The 22,571-nt window shown below is 42.5% G+C and overlaps 1 protein-coding gene across 8 annotated transcripts in view; it reads right to left on the minus strand.

Moving 5' to 3' along the window:
- The window catches only part of SLIT2 (slit guidance ligand 2), a 426,589-nt gene that overhangs the window by 60,413 nt on the left and 343,605 nt on the right, over window positions 1-22,571 (minus strand). For all 8 annotated transcript variants that reach the window (XM_053253821.1, XM_053253820.1, XM_053253817.1 and 5 more), the window contains 7 exons: window positions 19,536-19,702; window positions 17,023-17,155; window positions 14,033-14,101; window positions 12,479-12,550; window positions 12,250-12,321; window positions 11,004-11,075; window positions 8,121-8,284 (listed from right to left, as the gene is read on the minus strand). In XM_053253821.1, the coding sequence (XP_053109796.1) occupies window positions 8,121-8,284; window positions 11,004-11,075; window positions 12,250-12,321; window positions 12,479-12,550; window positions 14,033-14,101; window positions 17,023-17,155; window positions 19,536-19,702 (749 nt within the window). The remainder of the gene's footprint in view (window positions 1-8,120; window positions 8,285-11,003; window positions 11,076-12,249; window positions 12,322-12,478; window positions 12,551-14,032; window positions 14,102-17,022; window positions 17,156-19,535; window positions 19,703-22,571) is intronic.

Raw genomic sequence — 22,571 nt, forward strand, 5'->3', positions numbered from 1 at the left:
CGTGATGAGCTGCCCTGGTGGAGGGACCTCCTTGTTGAAGAGGTTAGCCTGGCTAAGAAGAGGAGTCTGAATCAGGAGAAGGGTGCTGGAGTGCCTACTTCTAGTGTGCACTCCCCCCTCCCAGCAGCAACATTGCTGTTGTCAGTAAGCCATGTGTGGGACTATGCAAAAAGCACCCCTCTATCAAATCCACTAAGCACACAGATATGCTTGCTAAGGGTGTGTGCTGCTGTTGTAATGGAGTCATAATTATGTGTCAGTGTGTGTGAGAGCAACTTGTATCAATGATGCAGTGCAGGCACCTGTCACTGTGGCTGGCAGTAGATTCTGGGTCAGTGATTCTTTTTTTTTAATTGTGTTTGAAATGCACCATGTGGTGTTCGGTGAATCTGTGTTGGGAAGGACAGATTGATACAATTCCCTTTTTGCACTGTTTAAAAACTTGTGTGGCAGTAAGTGCCCTGTTTCGTCCATAGGGGATAATGGGGAACCTGAACCACCCCATTATTCCCCACGGGTAGGTCCTAGTGACACCAAAACAGGTTGGGTGCCTAGGGCATGGTGGGTGGCTTACTGATCTAGGAAAAGTAGGGTTAGGGTTGACCTACTGACACAAGAAAAATTTAAAAATTCTTTTCAAATCACCTGATTCCACAATTGTTTTGCAGGTTGGGTGGTACGTGGCACCCATCATGCCTTACTACTCAACCCACTTTGGTGTCCCTAGGACCTACCTACGGGGAATAATGGGGTGGTTCACATTTCCCATAATTTCCTATGGGCAAACCAATTTGAATCAGTTTGAGTTGGTTCCATGAACGGACCATATCAGGTGGTCAGTTTGAATTTGAAACAAACCATGGAAACCAGTTCCACACACACCCCTACTTCAGGAAAGGGCTGATGAGAGCAAAACTGTATTGAAGAAGTGTGGAAAAGTCAGCAAAGGCGCAATTGCATTAACTTAGTTATTGTCTAGAGAAGCAACGAAGAGTTTGGGGTAGTAGATGCAGCAAAACTGAACAAAAGCAGTATCAGTCAATAGCTTTGTGTGAAGGGAAGAGGCAACATAAGAGTTGAAGATGACTCCAAACATGCTTGGAGGGCAAAAAGAAAGAGCTGAGTGCAAATAAATTCAGTTTTAGACTGCAGAGAAAGTTCCAGGAGGAAATGTAAGGAAAGCACTTGGAGGTGTGGGATAGGACAGATATTGAAAAATCTGGGACAGAAAGGCTGACTTAGAAATCCTCCATTACAGGCATCTGACACACTTCTATAGAATATGCAGTGGGAACAGTGGGGAGCAAAGGACAGCAAACTGAGCAAGACTCACACAAAAAGCAAAATGTGTGAAAAAGACATGCCACCAAAAGAGAGATTGGAGATGAGCAGGAAAAAGGCTGTGTCATGCAAGCCTTAAGGAAAGAGTGTTAAGAGGTGAGAATGGTCAGTGTTATCAAAGACAAGGAACTGGAAAAGAATTAAGATGGCCCCTAAAGGGTAAAGGCTGAAAGGCTAAATACTATTTGAAAGAAGTCTGGAAAAAACATTGGAGAAGAAAGTGAAGGCAAGAGATATTAAAGAGACATTTCAGTAGTTTTAAGATAAAGCACGTGGGGAGAAATGAAGAGTCAATATAGGGTTAGTGCTAGTTCAAGTGGAATCTATTTGTTCTGGAAAAGAGGGGGTTAAAGTGTGCCTGCCCTGATGATCTCAAAAGGGGCTCTTTCTCAGAAATTTCAGGTCCTGAAGTCTGATTAAAATCATCATAGGAAGTAACAAAGGAATTAGTTGAGGGATTGGAGGTGGTGAAAAAGTTAGACACCACCTAACTTTTTAAGTTAGACACCACCTATTACTCTTTGTAATAGAAGAACAAAGAGAAGGTAGTAAAGTAAGAGTGAAAGGCAGGAAGACAAGGATGGCTGAAAATTCAAACAAAATGAAAGTAAAGCGAAGGACTGGACAGAGGGAGAATATATCTGAAAGAGGAGTGATACAGCATAGGAAGACCAAGTGATTCTTAATCATCCTTCACAAATGCAGAGTAAAATGGGAGAAGATGAAACATATGAGTTTGAGGGGCAAGCTAAAGAGCAGATAATAGCAACTTTAAATATGGGATTGATAGAGTCAATGATGGCAGGAAAATGGGAGTGGGAAGACAGCATCAGGTAATTATTGATATATTAAATGTCATGGAAATTGGGTTATAGTATAAACAGCAAGCCTTCCGTTGTTTATCTGGTCAAATTATTCTGTTTCTGTGGAAGAGAGCTCCAACATGCTTATAATATACAGTACCATGTTTTGTGGATGGCCATATGCAGGCATCCATATGCTAAGGGGCCCAAATTGTGTGTTTCTTCTCCCTCAACAAAGCAAAGAGATAATGCCATTCAGTCCATATGAAATGCCTATTAAGTTACTAATATGGTGGAAAGGAGTTTACCCTGTTTTTGGACTGGGTAAATAGCAATATATTCAAGAGAGGGAAGAGACTCAAAAGGGAAGAATGCTTAGAAAGAACAGGATCGAGATTATAATCATAGTCAATATGAGGGTGGTGGAGGAAGCCAGCAAGCAAAGAAAAAATTAAGAAAGAAAGTAGTCAAGGCATCAGAAGGCATATCAACATGAACACTTAAGTCTGCAAATATAAAAAGTACATGACAGGAATGAGGAAAAACAGGCATCAAAATCACTGAGGTTACTGAACAACAACAGGTGATGACAATTATTTGGTAGAATAATTAATAGTCACTTAAAAAAAAAAAGCTACCTAGGATGCCAGGGTGTGTGTATGCTATAGTACATAGTAACAAAATTGCCTATAAAAATCATCCAAGCAAAGAGGGGAAAGACCAACACGACATGCATGTCTTAGGAAAAGGTTTGCTTGAGAAACATGTAGGGAAGGTCAGACGGTCTTGTCTTAAACAGCAATCCAGTTAAGGGCACTGTACAATCTTACCTGGTATAAGAAAACCACAAGGCCCTGGAATCTCTAGAAGTAGGGTGTGGATTATGAAATGTCAAAAGTAAAAAAAAAATTGAAAGCCTGTTAGATCTGCACCCAAAAAGGAATATTGAGTATGGGAATGGGGCAAATATATTGGGAAGAATATATACATGGGAATATGCTCTCTACTCACAATAGTTCTAGTAAATAATTTATGTAGAGTTTTATGATTCAGAAGGGAATTTAGTAAACTTTTTAAAAGTTGAATGGTTATTTTATTCTTTATACACAGTTGTATAGTGCCATCCTTGCTAATAATGTCCCTCATTTTTAATTCTGAGCGTATTTAATGGATGTATACCCTGCCTTTCCATCAAGGTGGCATGTACACAAGACTATTCTACATGTGTGTATCTCAGATAAATGTTGCACTTGGTTACAGTGTGGGGGTAGAGCTGATGAGAAGATCAGCATGGGGGAGGGACTTCCCAGTGTGCTTTCACAGAGGCTATATAGGCTGTGCATCCACAAATCTCATAAAGGCTGTACGTCCAAAGCTGAAGCAGATCTGAATAAGGCTTGACACCCAGAGACGTAACCCAAGTTTTCCAAAGAGTGTACACTTAACAAACAGCTGTAGTCAATTAAGTTGAGTACTTAGGTTACACATGAGTTCTCAAACAACTCTTTGTGACATCCATGCTTTTCCTTTGTATAATATGTGTACTGTCCAAAATTTATGGGTTCTCAAACTTGGATCCTGAGATGTTGTTGGACTCAGGACCAGCTTAAGCCAGCGACCAAAATGTCTCCGGTCAGGGGTGCACTCACTCTGGGGACCTGCCATCATGTTCCCGAGACCCTAGGTTGCTTGCCACCTCTTGCCACCAGCCAGGGGCTGAGAGCCAAGCCAGCCCAGCCCACTGCTACCTGCTGCCACCGCCACCCACTGGGTCAGGTTTGGTGGGGGTGAGTGAGAGGCGGCAGCATAGCAGCCCAAAATGCTCTACCGCCTGGCCCAAGCAGGCAGCGGCACACCTGCGCAGTGCGAGTGACATCACTGCTATACGCACCAGAGCCCATGGTGGCGCAGTGGTAAACCTGCCGCCCTGTAACCAGAAGGTTACAAGTTCGATCCTGAGAGGGGCTCAAGGTTGACTCAGCCTTCCATCCTTCCGAGGTCGGTAAAATGAGTACCCAGAATGTTGGGGGCAATATGCTAAATCATTGTAAACCGCTTAGAGAGCTCTGACTATAGAGCGGTATATAAATGTAAGTGCTATTGCTATTGCTATTGCTATTGTTAGTGTTGTGTAAGGTCAGCACAAAGGAGAAGGCCTGAAGGAGTAGCAGAGAGAAGGCCAGAATGAGTGGAGATTACCAACACTGATGACTTGGACTGCTGGCCTAATTTGAATGTTTTACTTTAGTAAAAGTTAAGTGGGGAGAAGGAGTGGAGGAGAGAAAGTGCAAAGCCTTTCAAACTTTTTTTAAAAAACTGAAGTTGTTTATTATTCCCCTTGACCAAACAAGTGAGGTGAGAGAGATGGCCACGCCTGACTCACACCCGGGGGGTGGGGTGCTGGCCCTAACCTTGTGAATGTGACAAAAAAAAAAAAAAGACATAAGAGGTTCTTAGTTTAATGGAGCATAGTTCAGCAGCTGCTTTGCTCTTTGCTGACCATCTAGCTGCAGCTGATATGAGAGAGAGAGAGAGAGAGAGAGAGAGAGAGAGAGAGAGAGAGAGAGAGAGAATGAATGGACGGGCTGGCGGGCAGGGGGAATGCCTATTCAGCACTGCATCTCAAAAAACCATACTTGCCAATGGTTTACAATCTTGTAAAACAAGGGATGGAAATTGGAATGAAAAAGATTAATTAAAGCAAATTAATTTTTTGTCTAAATGCAACTGTTCTTGATATAGTGGCGTGCTATTTATGGATTGAGAAATTATCTCGAAATGACAAGATACTTGAGGGTATATTACAAAATATTATCTACAGCGTTTCTAGGCAAGAAAAATATACAATTGTTCCTCATCAATCGTGGTTTCCCAATAACGGATGTGAGTATCCGCAACTGGGAAATTGTGACCTCCCTTGCCAACTGCGACCTGTGTACCAGTGGTTTAGTGAGGTTTTTTAAAAATTAAAAGAACATTTTTGGGGGAAATTTAATGGGTCAGGGGGTCATTTCTGGGTGTCAGGGGGTGATTTTCAGCTATTCAAAGGCAATTTCTAGGGGCCAGGGGGCAAATTTCGGAAGTCAGGTGGGATTTTTTCCTGGTTTTTAACTTGGGTTTATTTATTTTTTTACTGCAATTCCCTAACCCCCTGTTTGCAATGATTACCTATTACTTCCCAACTGCGAAGTCGCCAACAGTGAGGGTTTCCCAGAACAGAACCCTTGAAGTTGGTGAGGGACAACTGTATCTGCATCAGTGTTGCCTCTAATTTTTTCATCTCTTTGCAGAATGGGTTTTGTTCTGGGCAGCTGTATCAAGGCAGTATGTGTGCACATGCATTCAGAGTAGGACCTTTTTGATTAAACCTGAGCAGTATCTAAAATTAACTGAGGACGACATTAAAAAGCATGTGAACACGAGTATACCCACACGCCTTAAAAAGAACACTGATCTGCAATTTTTCAGCTACAGCTGTTATAAAGCAGGGATTATCAACGTGTGGGTCCCCAGATGTAATTAGACTTCAATTCCCATAATTCCCAACCAAAGGCCACTGGGGCTGGGGATTATGGGAGTTGAAGTTCAATAACATCTGGGGACCCACACGTTGAGAAACCCAGTTATAAAGGAATACATCTGGAGAGATATGGCATAGCCCAGTTTAATATTCCAGTATTGCAAGCAAATATTGAAACCCTTCCTGATGTTGGAGGGATCTGTAGAGGCTATCTAGATCAGGGATTCTCAACATTGGGTCCCCAGATGTTATTGGACTTCAACTCCCATAATCCCCAGCCCCAGTGGCCTTTGGTTTTGGATTATGGGAGTTGAAGTCCAATAACTTCTGGGGACCCAACGTTGAGAATTCCTGAGATCAACCCATGCTTAGTGCAGGAAATCCAGAGCAGAGCAATCCCAGAAGGGGCTGACCAGCCTCTGCCTGAGGACCTCCAGCCAGGGAGAACCCACCCTTTCCCCAGTTAATTGATTCCATTGCTGGACTGCTCTGACCATTAAGAAGCTTCTCCTAATGTTGATCCAAAATCTGCCCTCCTGTAACTTCAGCCCATAAGATCATGTCTGGTTCCCTGGGGCAGCAGAGAGCAACCATACTTTGCCTTTGTCTATGTGATAGCTTTTAGGGGATGTGAAGAGTGCAGACATGTTCCTCTTGAGTTTTCTCTTCTCGAGGCTAAACATACCCAGTCCCCTCAACCCTTCATAGGGCTTGTTTGCCCTCTCCTGAACATGTTCTAGTTTTTAAAGTACAGCACCCAGAACTAGACACAGTACTCTGGGTAAGATTTGACCAGTGAGGAATAGAGTGGAATGCTAATTCCTTGTGACTTGTCTAGTACGGTTCTGTTAATGAGGCCCAAGATGGCCTTCACCTTGTTTACCACTGCAACCATCTGCAGCCATCATTTAAAGCCCTGTGGCCATCACCAGAACTTGTGGCAATGAGTTCCATAACATACCTGGATACCTGAAGGACTGCCTGCTTCCAAGGGTTTCTGCCCGCTCATCAGAATGATCAAGATCATCAGGGGTGCCTTTGCTCCGTGTGCTGACATTGAGAGAGGCTAGATTGCTATGCTTGGCAGTAAAGGTTTAGTTTCGGTGTCATGACTGCATGCCATGGAGTAAGCAATTCTACATTTGATGGAGAGGGCAGGGCAAGATCTCAAGGCAGGGTTGCCATCTTGGGGTGGCACATTTTCTTGCAGTTTCATTCCATCCCTCCCTGCTTTTCCAGTCTGTAATACCAAAAACAGTCTGGGAGCAAAGCCAGTGATGGTGGGAGGAGCAGAGCAGAGAGGAGCAGTGCTGATGGGTATATCATCATGCAAATGGCTCCTCCTCGAATAGAGACATTGATACCTGTCTCATCTAAATCAGCTAATTCCTGGTTTGCATCTAAACCAGCTAATTCCTCTTGCCTGGAGCAGCAGCAGCAACAAGCAAGCAAAGGCAGAAGGTGCTGGCGCAGCAGATGCAAAGCTGGCACTGGTGGCAGGAGGCTTTCAAGACTTCAGGCAACCCTCAAGACTCAGGCCTGCCTGGCTTGCCATGCGGAGGAGGGATTCAGCGAATGAATATTCACCTAATATTCTAACTAACTAACTTGGGACTGTCATGGTTCATCTAGTAATGGGGAAAAACATGAACCCTATATATATATATTTTAGTATTTTGCATGGGAAGATGATCTCTCCCACTTCACATTTCAAAATTTTCTTGCCCTTCCAATGAATTTTAATCAGACTTCACATCTGGAAGTGTCCATCTTTAAGGAAAATGAATCTGGAAGAACATTTCATGTTTCATAAAAGTTGGGGGCAGACCTTTCCTAAATTTGGAGGAATGTTTCATTTTAATTGTATCTATTATTTGTTTGTTTGTTTAATGTATATACTGCCTATTTGTGAGTTAGTTACTAAAATAATTTTAATGTTTTAATAAAATGTACTGAATAAAGTAAAAGATGAAGACACAGAAATTTGTAGTTTTTAACTAAAATAGAAACTGTATTAAACATGGGAGATTGGGGGCGGCGCCGGAGCAAAATTGGGCAAAGGTGCCACAACTACTTGAGCCGGCACTGGTTGGACAACAAATCCAAGCAGCTGTCATGGCTGGGGGTGATGGGAATTGTAGTCCAACCACATGCAGGGACCCTAGTTTGAGAACCGCTGCCCTTATTAATTTAGGGAGAATGCTGAATAGTTAACGAATAGTGTATCACTGAAAAATCTTAAGATGAGCTGCGTCAATTATTGGTACCTGGATACTGTTAATATCTTGGATAAGATGGGATCAGAATATGCATTACCACTTCTTGCTTATATACAACGGGAAACATACAGCTTCAATAGTCAATAGCCAAGGCAATTACCATTCAGTTTAACTACTGAATTGTCAGATTTCAAAGTGTACTTGAACATGGAAATTAAAAAACCACTATCCTCATACCTTGACAAGTGAATTTTTTTGATGGAGTGGTGAGAAGTAGCTTGTCAGCCATTTCTCCGGGACCAGCACATCGGGCTATGCCTGGTTCTTTGTATTCTGACTTTACCCAGTCAGACAGCCACTGCATGTTACAGTCACAGTGAAGTGGATTTGCCCCAATGGCACTGAAGAACAAAAAGAGAATAACCATTTCATATGCCCAGACTTAAAATTAAATAAAAATTTAGCAGAAAACATTTCAAAGCTAAGCCTGCTGCATTAATTTGTTTAAAATCCGTAGAAATGAGAATACAGATCTTTTATTCAAAATGGAGAACCTCTAGTTATACAACTGCATGAAGACCTCATTGTAAGAGGATTGACTTTAGAGACACTAGCCCCGTTCATGGTTACAGCTCTGAAAGTGGGTAAGATGTCCCACCTTGGAGCTGTCACTCATCCCCTCTTTCCAGCTGCTCACGGTTTATTTATTCATTATTTATTTATTTAACATATTTTTATACCACCTAAAACTTATGTCTCTGGGTGGTTTACAATGGTTACAGTGGCAGATCCACTGTAACCGTGAGGGAAGGAAGTTCTGTGATTGGCAGCCTGGCTCTCCTCAGGCTGCCGATCTCAGAAGCACCTTCCTTCATGGCAGCAGCAAGGAAAATGTATGCAGACCATTTAGATGTCAAAACTGGAAATTTACATGGTGGACATTTATAAGGAGGCCATTATATGGAACAACTGAGAGGGTTTGAGGAACCTGGTAAAGAGGGACTTGTGTGTAAGCTCCAAAAGAGCATGCATGTTCTAAAGCAGCAAGATCCTGGAATACAAAGCTAAATCAGTTGCTAGTTAAACAAGGGTTTATTCAAGGAAAAGTTGATTCTTGTCTATATTCAAAGTTTAGAAACAATAGATAAACTTATATACTAAATATACATTGATGAATTGATTGTTTGATTGTTCGTTATAAAAAACAAAAGATGGTGATGAAATTGGAAAGCAAGAAATATAAGTAAAGCATCTGAGGAACATTTCCTATTATCTCGGAATACACATAGAAAAAGAACAAGATGAGAGTTATCTTCTTTATCAGAAATAAAATATAAAATATCTTTTAGAATGTATTGGGTCTTATAGATGTCAAGGAAGTCAGCACTCCAATGGAAGCTAAATTCTGGAAGATGCAAACAGTGAGCCTCTTCCAGACAATGGGCAAAATAGGAAAGCAATTGGATAACTTCTATAAATTGCCACAGTAACAAGACCAGACATTGCTGGAGCTGTGGGAATTTTAAACAGGAAAGTGAGTACACCCACCAAAAATGGTTGGATTGCAGTTAAAAGACTGGGTATGTATCTTTAACTACAGTACCTTTAAACTGAGATTGCCAACAAGTAGTAATCCTAGATTAGTGGTTATGTGGATGCAGATTGGGAAAAAGGCAGAACAGATCATAATTCCATAAGTGGATACCTGTTATTTATGGAGGTGGAGCAATTAGTTGGTTCAGTTGAAAACAAAACACTGTTGCTCTTTCCTCTATGGAAGCAGAATATGCGTCAACCACTCAGGCTTGCCAGGAGGTGGCATGGATACACAATTTGTTGCAAGACTTTGGAGCTGATGAACCAAAGCCAACTGAATTGTTTGAGGACAATCAAAATTGTATTTTGCTTTCAAAATGGAGAAAATAAAATCCAGAACAAAGCATATTGACACAAAATAGAATTATGTGCATGATGTACACAAAAAGGGTCCGGTGGAGATGAAATACTGTCCAACGGAAAACATGATAGCAGATGTGCTCGCAAAGCAACTGCCAAGAAATCATTTTCTTGCATTGTGAGAGATGATGGGAGTTGTTGATTGGTGCTTGGGTGATTAGAAGGAGTGTCAGAAGTGAAAATTCTAAAGCATTGCTCTTAGCACTGCAGTCATCTCTTCTGGCCACTAGGTGCATGATGACATGTTAATAGGTCTGTTTGATCAGAGTCAGGACTAGGGGTGTGCACAAAACAGGTTTGCCTGGTTCGGTTCGAGTCCGAATTGGACTCAAACCAAACTGGGCATGTTCAGTTTTGTGCCCCCCAAACAGACCCCTGGCTTGGCTCGAATTAGAGCCAGTTTGGGGGTTCTAAGTTTAATTTTTTTTAAGGCCGGGTCCAGGGGTGTTGCCATGGCGGGGTCACCACGGTGGGGTCTTGGCCATCTCCCCTCCCCCCACCAGCCTTCCCCCACACTTAAAAGGGCAATTTTGACTCTTTGCAGTAGTGCTAGCCATTTTGGAGGCTGCCATGCATGCACCCTGGCCATTTGCATGTCCTGGGGCCCAGGGTGCATGCAAGGCAGCCTCCAAAATAGCCTCCATCACTGGAGGAGGGGCTGGAATGACCTGGAAATGGGCCAAAATGGCCCTTTGAATTGCAGGGAAAGGCTGGGGGGGTGGGAATGGGGCGATGGTGGTGTGATGTGGAGATACCGCCCCCCACAGCCATGGCAGCATTCCCAGACCAGGCAATTAGCCTTAAATTTAGAAAAGGAAAAAAAATCTTTAAAACCACGAACCGGCTCTGAGCCAGCCTTGAGGGTGAGCCCTCAAGCTGGTCCAGTTCGATGTCGAACCAGCTTGACCTCGAGCCAGTGCGCACATCCCTAGTCAGAACTGCTTTGTTGTTGAAGGCTAGTCCTGTTTGTGATGTTTCTCTCTCAGTATGCAATGTTTTAGTTTATGAATATACCTTTATTTGCTCTTGGAACTCAACCTACTGTCTCCAGATAATGTCTTGGGCTAAACTTCTTTACCAGTAGAGCATACCCTGCTTTGTGAGATTTTAATGTTTCTCCTCACACCCCTCAACAAAATACAGGTTTCTGGATGAAATACTCACAGATGTGATAATGCTGAAAGATCATTGAAAGCCCCTTCAGGAACAACAGAAATATCATTGCCATGTAAGGACCTAAGCAAAGGAGAAACATTTGTATTCATGAAAGCAGATGAGGAAATCCTTCTTTATCTGACAACATCAAATTAAGCAGAGCAGCATTCTGTACATTTAGGAACATAGTTTTGGGAGGCACAGGAGCATCAGTGGAGGATTATTCTGGATGTCAGCCACTACTAGTAATTATTTGTGTACAACAAATTTTATCTAAATGTACACATGTGAACTATTTATTCCATTGACTAATTTTTTGATATGGTTGAAAGAACACCTACACAGTGAACCGAAACCTTTCCCTTTAAATAGGTGGTATTCACAATCCTAGTGTTCTACCTCTTAGAATTAAAGCTCAATATTCAGAAGTTAATTTCACATTATGATTATACCTGTTGTTTTATAATATCTATATCTATATCTATATCTATATAGATATTGCTGTGAACCAGGGTGGATTTGATTTAAATCAAACTGATTTAAATCACGATTTAAATCACAATTTAAATCACTAGCAGGGTGGATAAAAATCAAAAAAATCCGATTTAAATAAAAAAAATCTGATTTAAATAAAAAAATACGATTTTTTTGATTTAAATTGGATTTTTTTGATTTAAATTGGATTTTTTTATTATTATCCACCCTGCTAGTGATTTAAATCGTGATTTAAATCGTGATTTAAATCAGTTTGATTTAAATCAAATCCACCCTGCTGTGAACTATTCCTTAATAACTTCAGTTCAATAATTAAATTTGGATTTGCTTTAGGATGATTCCATGCAACCTAAATTAACATAACAAATGACTCTTTGGGGAATTATTCTGATAAGAAAATACCAAGCCCAAGGTCATACATTGACAAAATGGCACAGACCTTGTGGTTGCTCCCCATACTATTCCAGTAAATTATGAAACGGTGAAATTACTGGCAGGTGATTATGTGGATCATATGAAATGTTCTGATGCAGCTGCCCCACCTCCTCTGTCTCCGGGGGTACTGGCATGGGAACATTGGAGCAGTTGGGATGAAGCCACAAGGAAGAGGTAACCTCTCTGCTCAGCTAATGGTATGAATCAGGCCTAATCCTTCAAGTGTAAGTATGTATGTATGTATTTGTTTATTTTGGCCCAAGGCCAGCATAATCCCTCAAGTGGTATCACACAAGCAAGTGAACAACAGAACAACACTACTTACAGCAACCTAAGTGACTTCAAGCCATCAAATGTCCGTGCTGGAATACATCTGAGACGATTGTAACTGAGAATTCTGAAAGCATACCAAAAATCCATTTTCAAACTATATTTTACGAACATTTCAGGTCACAGATTGCTTCCATCATTATCATGCAGCAAAAATCCAGATCAGCTAGTAAGATGACAAATACTTTCTTCCTATATGTTCTTTGTTACACATATACACTTACAATGTAAGCAGCTGAGTCATGTTGCTGAAGCTCTGGTTAGAAAGAGTGCTGATTCTGTTGTTACTTAAATCTCTACAAAAAATAAATTCAGAAATTCAATCTGTTACATTACAACACAGATCTTGAAACACCAAATCCTATTAGTAGATGTAGTATTTAATGCCATTTTGAAATTGTCATTCAACATATAATGCTACATGCAGTGTACAAACTAGCAAGCATTTAACTTGATAATACTTCACACCACCATTATCCCCACCACACACCATTACAGCAAAAGGAAGAAGGAAATGCAAATAATCCTTCAAATGAAGTGCACCAATCCCTACAAACATAACTGTCGACTATACTTGCCTTTGTGAAATAAAGCTAACTAGCTGACCCTGCACAGAGCATCTGTGCACTCCTTGGGGCCGGCGGTTACCTCTTCCTCCCCCCCGCCTTCTGTCCCAGTCTCCGCTTCCTAACCACGGCCGGCCTGTGCCAGGCACAGCCGCCTCTCCTCCCCACCGCCAATTCTGCCCCCACGTCTTTCCCTCCTCCTGGACCTTGCCTCTGCGGCCGGGCTGGGCCTGCCGCTGCCTCTGGCCTCCGCAGCTGGGTGCTGCCGCCACAGCAACCAATCCTCCTGGGTGCGCCTCAGCCAATCAGGCGCCTCCCCCGCCCAGCCAATCAGCTGGGTGCTGGGACGCACATTCCAAGGCACACCCAGGAGAATTAATAATATAGATCACTATATAAGGATTATTTTCAGCATTACTTTTCAAAGACCACCTCCCCGCAAAGACCTATGTTTATTTTAATGCAAATATACATATTTGGCCCAGAGACTCTCTGAATGATGTGAAACAAATATTTTTGCAGTAAAGCAGATCCTGTATACAACTCTTCTTAATTGCAGTGTTGTTTAAATTAAAAGAATGAATCACCTTGCTTTATATGATGTACATAAGGGGAAAACATACTTTTTTTTAGAATGTAAAAACATTTTGATTGTATTTATACATGATGCAATCTAATACACTTTCCTCCAGTTTGCAATTCTCCTGAAGCTTAACTTGGAAACTGCAGCTATAGCTGAAATTACTTTTCAATAAAAGAAAACTAGCAAACTTTTTAGAAAGGGGTCCTCTGAAGAAAATAAATGCTGCTCCTACTTCCACAATGTAACATTATCGACTGCTGTATAACCTTGTTCCTACCAAACTATGGCAATTTCTTTCTGTAATTGAAATCATTTAAATGCCTTTATGCTGTCTAATACTGTACTCCATCTATTTAACAAGTAAGTACAGCCAGCATATTCCAGAGTATGTTTTGTGGGAGTTTGCACTCTGCATCTTTTGGAGCGGATAATGGGGATTTCTGTCTCCATACTTTCTAATGAATTGTGTTGTGATCAGTGAACTAAAAATATACAATTTCTAAAATGCATACTGCAGTTATATTTGCAAAAAGGCCCACTACATTTTATGTTTTTCTTGGAGCCATTTCATTTAATGGAACAGCAGCTTTTAAATAACAGCATAGAGAGATACTCTGAAAGTTACTCACATAAGAGTTAAGTGCTTGTAGTTTGAAAGTTCTTTGGGGACAAGGGTAAACTGGTTTCCATCCAAGTAACTACAAAAGGAAAATAGAATGCAATATTATTTAATTGAAATCATTAATAGTTGCTTCCATGACTACAGTATCCAGAAGTAAAACAATAAAAAGGTCCATGTAGATACTCTTAACTAGCTCTTAAATATTGGTTTCACAATTACAGTTGCATGCAGTTTTTCTTCTTTATAAGGATAATATGATGGCTGGGGAATAGATGAGATCAACAGCCAGTTTAATAGCCAGATGCACACCTGCACACTTGGTTAACAGAAATAATTTCACCATTATGAACCAAGATTTTCTACTTGATTCAAACACATCTGGCCTATCTCAGAAGGGTATTGGTTGTATATCAATATCACTTTATGGAGTGTAGTAATACTTGTTCAGTGAGAAAGCAACATCCATGACTATGTTTACAAGCTGCAATAGTGAAGCAGCTGGTCTTGAAAACCATTTATTTATTTAGAATATTTATTTGTTGCCTTTCAGTTTGATGGACTTCTACTAGGGGTGTGCCCAAAATACTGGTTTCCTGGTTTGGTTTGAACCCAGAACTGGGCCCCTGGCTCGGTTCGAATTCAAACAGGCTCAGGCCCTGTTCGAAGCCCCTACTATGCAGTAAAAAGGGTTACTCTCAGTGGCTGTGGTAGTGGCTCCCCCTGACCCCAGCAGGCTTCCCCACAATTTCAAGGACAAGGACTGTTTTTGTGTGACTCACACAAATGGCCCATGTATGTGCACGAAGTCAAACAAATGGCCTCCACACATGTGTGGAGGCCCAAAATGGGCCCCAAAAAGGCCCGGCCTTTGAGGCTCACAGAGAGGCCAGCGGGGAATGGGGAAGCCGCCGCTGCCATCCCCCACACACGGCTGCTGTAAGTAACCCCATTTAACCCTTTTTACTGAGCAGCAGCGGCTTCAAACTGGGCCCGAGCCGGCCCAGCCTCATCTAGAAATGAACCAGACATGGTTCAAAGTTGGGCCTTCGAACAGAGCTGCACAACCCTAACTTCTAGAGTGGTTCATAACTATCATGAAAACACCACCAAAACATAAACATTTATAAACAAATCTAAATTTAAGCTAAAGTGGGTGCTCCATACTGCCTCCCATGCTTTTTAACATCTGCATGAAACCATTGGGAGAGATCATCAAGAAATTTGGTCTGGGATGCTATCAATATGCTGATGACACCCAGATCTATTTCTCCATACCAACTTCATCAGGAAATGGCATGACACCCCTAAATGCCTGCCTGGAAGCTATATTGAGCTGGATGAGGCATAACATGGTTTAGATCTGCCTGTTCTGCATGTGGTTACACTCGTCCTACAAGATCAGGTTTGTAGTCTGGGAGTGCTCCTGGATCCCAAACTCTCCCTGGTTTCTCAGGTTGAGGCTGTGGCCAAGAATGCTTTTTATCAGCTTCGGCCGATACTCCAGATTTGTCCATTTCTGTAGACAAATGACCTTAAAACGGTGGTATATATGCTGGTAACCTCGAGGCTTGACTACTGTAGTGCACTCTACATGAGGCTGCCTTTGTACGTAGTTCAGAAACTACAATTGGTACAGAATGTGGCAGCCAGATTGGTTTCTGGGTTTAGCCGAAGGGACCATATAACACTGATTCCCCTGACTGTGTTTCCCTTGCTGGTGCTTGCTAAAAAATCTGGTCCGGCAGGGTGGCAGCATAGCTCCCTGCCCCCCGTGCTCTCCTCAGACTGGAAATAAGCAGAAGTTGTTACAAACATTGTTTTTTAACAAAGTCCCCCAACCACTGCAACTCACTGGCTGACAAAGCCTCATTGTTAGGGCTGGTAATAGTCTCAGGCGCTTCTGAGCGCACCCCCTGTAGGAGTGCAGAAGCAGCGAGCGGCAAGGCCGAAGGCAAAGCCTTATAAACAGGCACGGGCTGAGGAGAGACATAATTGCTGCTGTGGTTTTGGCGGGAATCTCAGAGACTGACGTTAGTGATAGCCGCGCCCGTACTGCCTGTAGCTGAAGCCTCTCACAAAGCGGAGCTCCGCCAGAGGCCAGTTTGCATTCCTTTTTCTTTTAGGCCACGTCTGGCCATGGTTTTGGCAGGAATCTCAGAGACTGTCGTCAGTGATAGCCACGCCTGTACTGCCTGTAGCTGAAACCTCTCACAAAGTGGTGCCCCACCGGAGGCCAGCTTGCATTCCTTTTTCTTTTAGGCCACGTCTGGGCCATTTAAGTGTTTGGTCTTCTTTGCCACTTTTGGGGGCACGGACGCTCACACACTGATGTGCGCATGTGCACAGGCTACTTTCGCTTACTTCCGGTCTGAGGAGAGGATGGGGTGGCAGGGAGGTACACTGCTGCCCCGCCAGACCAGGTTTTTTAGCGAGCACCAGTGGGGGAAATGGGGGGGGGGAGTGCACCTTCTCCCAGCCTTAAACTTAACCCCTCCGCCTCCGCCAGTTCCATGCACATCCCTATCATCCCTAGGTGAGGAGAGTTGTTGTCCAACAATATCTGGGAACCCAAGATTGGGACCCCTTGATCTAGAAAGATGTATACTTGGTTGGTGGTTGTGGGGAGAGGTAGTGACATTTTCAAGAAATGTTATAAACATATGTGGTGTGGAAATTTTTTTTTTCTGGTTTACATACTCCCTTGGAGAGTCAAATATGAAGTGTGAGTTTTTCCATTATTCCTTCATTCCCTACTCTAGGGTACAGGGATGTAACTGCTGGAGGAGTAGATTATTTCAAGCATTTGGATAAGTCCAGAGAAGCCATATACAAAAGGAAAGCACCACCCCTTTATAAACAAGGTTTCCTTCAAATATATTTAGCAAAATGAGCGTTAGCTCTGGAGTAATGTTATGGACCTGTCAGAAGTACTCCCACCATTCTTAAAACAAATATTATTACTGGTATTTAATGAGAGGAAGATCTTGTACTACTTACAGTTCAGTTACATCTTTGGGGATGCCTTTAGGCAATGTCTTCAGACCTTTGTTGCTACAACGAACAACGGTATCTAGACAAGTACATTCCACAGGACAGCGGGAGACTGGAGAGCAACTGTTGTCATCATTTCCTAGTTCATAAAAAGAAATAGAAAGATCAGCATTGTGCAGCTAAGAACACTTCACACACTTGGCAGCAGCACAATATTTTTAATCCCATTCTACTCATATATGGGTGGTGTTCTGTTTTCAAGTGGCTCGATAAAGAGAAAACAAAATGTTACAAGCTATTTTACCTTCAATTATGGTTTCCAAAATATATCTCAGCTTCCAGTATACTAGTGCCCACTTATTTTGGGAAAACAACATCTACCACGATTACCGGAGTATTACAGCATGGATGACGGCACCTTACCACCATAGTCAGGATAGAAAAGCTGCTTAGCTCATGCAACGGGTGGAGAATGGTCTTGTGGTAGCAAGAATGAATTTCCCCCTTTGCTAAGCAGGATTCACCTTGGTTTGCAGTTGGATGAGTAACTACATGTGAGCACTGTCTACTGTAAGATATTCCTCTTAGGGCAGGGGAAAGCATCCCTTTCTCTATAGCTGCTGTTGAATTACAACTCCCGTCATCCCAATTTATTGTGGCTGGAGATGATGAGAATTATAGTTCAGCAGTAGCTGGAGAGAAAAGGTTGCCTAGCCCTGCCCTAAGGGGATGGGGACATAGGGCAGTGGGGGAGCAGCTGTTTGCATGTAGGAGGTCCCAGGCTCAATGCCTGCCATCTTCTCTAAGGGTTGGGAAAGATTCCTGCCTGAAATGTTGGAGAGCCACTGCCAGTCAGTGTAACCAATACTGACACTGACGGACCAATGGTCTAAGTCAGTAAAAAGAGGCTTCCTATGTTCTTGTAGAAGTCCAGTGAAATGTTTTACTTGTATTTATTTGAACAGCTGCTCCTCCTATTTCCATTTCACAAACTGCCTTTGAAATCCCCCCTCCGTCTATCATGTGGTAATGGAATGGGTGGGTGCTCTTCAAAGAAATAAACCTAAAACTTTGTTAGGCTCACACAACTAAATTGACAGTCCTTTTGATCCTAGCCCATGTCAGTTTTGCTGCAATATACTGATACAAAGTAATACATGGTTTTCATTTCATTTCATATATGTATGTATGTATGTATACAATGTGTATACCACCTTTCTGCTAACAAGGACTCTCAAGGTGGCTAACAATAATGATACAAGCAAAATAAAAATAAATCAAATTACATTAAATAATAAAAACCCTTTACTACTGCTGCTACTACTACTGCCATCATTATCTATTTAGCTATCCACATACATGGCACTTTAGAACAGTTGAGGGGGCAGGATCCCCTGTGTGCTCCAAGGGGTTCACAATCCTCTCCCTTTTATAACTAGGGATAGGGGGAGAAAAGGGACAGGGGCAGAGAAAGAGAATACTAAAAATAAAGAAGAAGAAAAATGAGAAGAAAACCTAGTGGAACTTCAAGGGGGAAAATACCTGCTTCTAACTCATGAGAAGTCTGATCTGGTAAAGCTAGAAAGTGGGGCTTGTGTTCCAGTGGGAGAGAATTGCTATTCTGGGAGCTGAGTCTGCCCTCTCAACCCCCAGTAAGAGAAAAGGGAAGATTTTCAAGGCTGGAAATCCTTAAAATATCTGAATGTAAATTACATCCAACTTTACAAAACAAAACAGTAGTAACACACACACACACACACACACACACACACACACACACACACACACACACGGCCAGTTCAGGCAGAATATGGAACCATGGGTCCAATGGACCCACAGTTCCGTACCCCCTTCCCTCCACTCTCCTGTCTGTGTTCAGACGTACTGGAGAGCATCCTCTCTGGAGTCAAACAGACTGCAGAGAGGCAGGGGAGCTGGCTGTGTGGGCCTCCTTCTTTCCTGAAGGACAGCCCACACAGCCAATAGCATCCAAAATAAGGGAGAAGCTTCTTCTCTCAAGTCTGATTTGGCAGAGGTGCCAGCATTCAAATGTGCAGCTGGCACAGGCAAACTGGAGGCTGGGACAATGAAACTTAGAGAGAACCTAAGGTGACAAACAGAGTTTGGGAAGGGAAACCATAAATCCATTTTTTCTTTTAAATCTAGTTCCTCAGGTTCAGACGTAGCGAAACTGGAGGTGAGCGGACTTCTGGTTTCATATTTCATCCCAGAAAGATGAAATGGGATCAAATGGCCACAGAATGAAAGAGAAAGAGGAAAAAAATGAAATGGTGGTATAAAGGGCTATGCTGTCCCATAGCCTTTTACACCACAATTTCATTTTTTTTCCATGTAGAAAAAATAATGTAGAAAAAATATATAGATGAAATAATGGTCATTTTAATGTAAAACAAAACAGGAAGAGTCTATAAACAGTAGCAATAATATACCAGATTTTTCTTCATGCAACACTATTCTGACTGTTTTGCTACACTCACAATAAGAGCTGCATTTCTTACCATCATCACAAGTGAAATCTTGAATGGCAACATCTTGTATAGGAATTTCTTTTAAAAAGTAGGGCTTCTGGCAGCGAGGGTTCCCCGTTACGATGCGCTTCTTCCGCAGCCATTCTCCCAGCCATGCTAAGTGGCAGTTGCAGTTGAAAGGATTGGCTAAGAGGTTTCTGATAAGCACATGTGAACAAGACATAGTTCAGTTTCAATTGATGAAACAATTTAAACAAAAGCATTCATATATGTAAATATATATGGGGAGAGAGAGAGAAACACAGAGAGAGAGAGAGAGAGAGAGAGAGAGAGAGAGAGAGTGAGAGAGCACATTCATTGGAACTGGCCTTACCAACGCCTCTACTCCCCACCCCTGAACACACACTTGTGTTTTCCAAAATGCCAACCCTGATGAAATTCTTTCGTCAAAAAACCCTCATGGCTCCAGACAAAGTTCAGGATAGCAATTCAGAGCCTGAGCCATGAAATCCTGCTACATCTTATTTAGAAACAATTTAAACATGTCACAGATCTGACTTGCTGTCAGGCTACCTACACTCCATAATACAGTAATTTAACGAAGAGATGAAGGCTGATTACTTTATATTATTAGCTTTAACCCTACAACAGCTCTTTCATTAATTTGCCTCCTCAAGATTTCCATCTTTTATTTGCTCTAGAGAATAGGTTTCCCATCTAAACTGACAGCTAAGTTGATTACATGCCAGTTATAAAAATGAATTTACTTCCACAACTCTCAGTGCTTTTGGCATCTTCATATTTCAGCAGAAGACTATTGACAATTTCATTATTTATAAACATGCCATCTTTAATATGCACAAATTAGTCACTAGATGTAACTTGTCACATTTTAAGTGGGAAGAGGATTAAGTATGTTGGCAATTACATTCTTCCCTCAGAAATTCCTACCACAGAAACCTGAACTGTTACAGATAACACATTTCCTGTTGTTTCCCTCCTCCACCTCCCTTCTATATCTTCTCCACTGAATAAGTACAGAAGGCTCTGGGGAAGTAGATTTCAAATATATCCATTTTTCCTTTTTTATCAAAACCAGGCAAAAATGAATTTATCTTAGTGCTTAGGTAATTATGTTAACTGTACACCAGCTCAGATGATACCATCCAACTAGTTGCCTAATCACATGAGGAAAAGAAAAGGCACATGCATCTCCCCTCCCTAGCATGCCATTCCATTCCACAATAGAAGGGAAGTGCATGAAATGGATTTTGCATTTTGTTTTGAGCTCAAAACAAAACACAGATGGCCAAAATGTTTCATCAACTCTGCAGTCAAAGTGGCTGTTTCCACAGAACAAAATTTGAAACTCTTAAAGTTATTTTGGCCATAGGCAACAATGGGGGAAATCAAAACACTCCATTGTTCCCCATGGGTAGCTCCTGGGAGAAAAGAGTGGGTTATGTGGTAGGGCATGGTGGGTGATATCTACCACTCAACCCACAAAAGAAAAGGACAAGGAGACAATTTTAACTAATTTCTAACCTTTCCCCACACCCCCAACCCCCTACAATAGGATCCTATCATGTCCTACCACTCAACCCATTTTGGTGTCCCTAGGAGCTACCCATGGGGAGCAATGGGGTGTTTCAAGTTTCCACATTGTTCCCTATGGCCAGAACAAGCTGTATTCACAGAGTGCACTGCCAGTGGTGTGCCTAGGTAGTCTGGGCACACAGACGGCCCCTGCCACAACCCACCCACCCCCACGAGACCCCCCTGCTGCAAGCTTCTTTCGCCGCCACTGCGAGGCCGAACTGCCAATCTTGCCAGTAATCCTAGCTGCCATGTGCATGTGACGAGAGGAGTGGGAATGACTGCTGGGCCTGGCCATTCAGCCCAGAGGCCCTTGAGAACTGCGAGCCGCTCCTGCTGCAACTGCTGCCATGGGGGGATGCCTGCTCGACTCACCCCCCACCTCCAGCTGTGTACATGGCAGCTAGCACTACTGGCAAGATTGGCAGTTCAGCCTCACAGCAGCAGCAGTGGAGATCCTGCTGGTCCTTTGGATCCCCCCGCCCCCCGGACTGGGGCCCCAAGGTCTGGGGGTAAGAATGCTGCTGTGCACCGCACACAAAATTTGCATTGCAATTTGCAATGCATTTTTCAACCCTGCCTTGAAAAACACTGCAGAAGCACACAATAAAAGGGAATCTGTCCCCCAACACAGAACACACATTTAAACACAGTCCAAAAATGGCCAAAAAAATCTACTTACTCAGAATCCACTGCAAGCCTCAGTGCCTGCATTGTAGTAATCTCAATGGCACAAGTTTCTCTCTCACACACAATTATGGTTACTTACTTCCTAGCATTGCAACTGCTGTCACAGCAGCACCCTTAGCAGCAAGCATACCCATAAGCTCAACTAGAGCAACTTCAGCCACATTTTGACTAAGTACAACACTTTGCAATGTAGATTGCAGAGAAGTCCAGAGCAATGAGTGCATTACAAGTTAGTCTCAAGGCCAGACATAGAGCTCATCACAGCAATCACCAAGAAATATTACACACAAACAAACACACACACACACACACAGTTGCCACTGTCCATTTCTTGCCACAACACTATCTCACAAACAAAACAAACCACAACTCAAGGAAGGCAGGTAACCATGTTCTGCCTTTGTCAATCTGAGATCCCGCAAAACCCGATAGTTACAGCAGCAACAGCATAGACTATTATACTCAGTGCTGAAAAAAGAAAAGCACAAAATCAAACCTTCCTTCCTCCTTTTCTGATGTATCCTCTTCAAGAGAGACACACTATAAGGGCTCTCTCTGCCTCCCAGTCACTTTGAATACATTTTGAAACTCCCTTTTTCTGGCCTCCCCCTCCCCCTCCCCATCCAATAGGGGCACAGTTGTCCATGACAACACTTGATTTGTATGATAACAAGCCAAGCAAGGAGATTGCAAGCCATTCAGAAGCCAATGACAGAAAACCAAACAGCAAGAGAAAACAGGCTTCCAAAGTGGCACTCGAAACTTTGAAACATTTCAAAT

Source organism: Hemicordylus capensis, chromosome 5 (assembly GCF_027244095.1).
Source record: "Hemicordylus capensis ecotype Gifberg chromosome 5, rHemCap1.1.pri, whole genome shotgun sequence".
Classification (NCBI taxonomy): Eukaryota; Metazoa; Chordata; class Lepidosauria; order Squamata; family Cordylidae; genus Hemicordylus; species Hemicordylus capensis.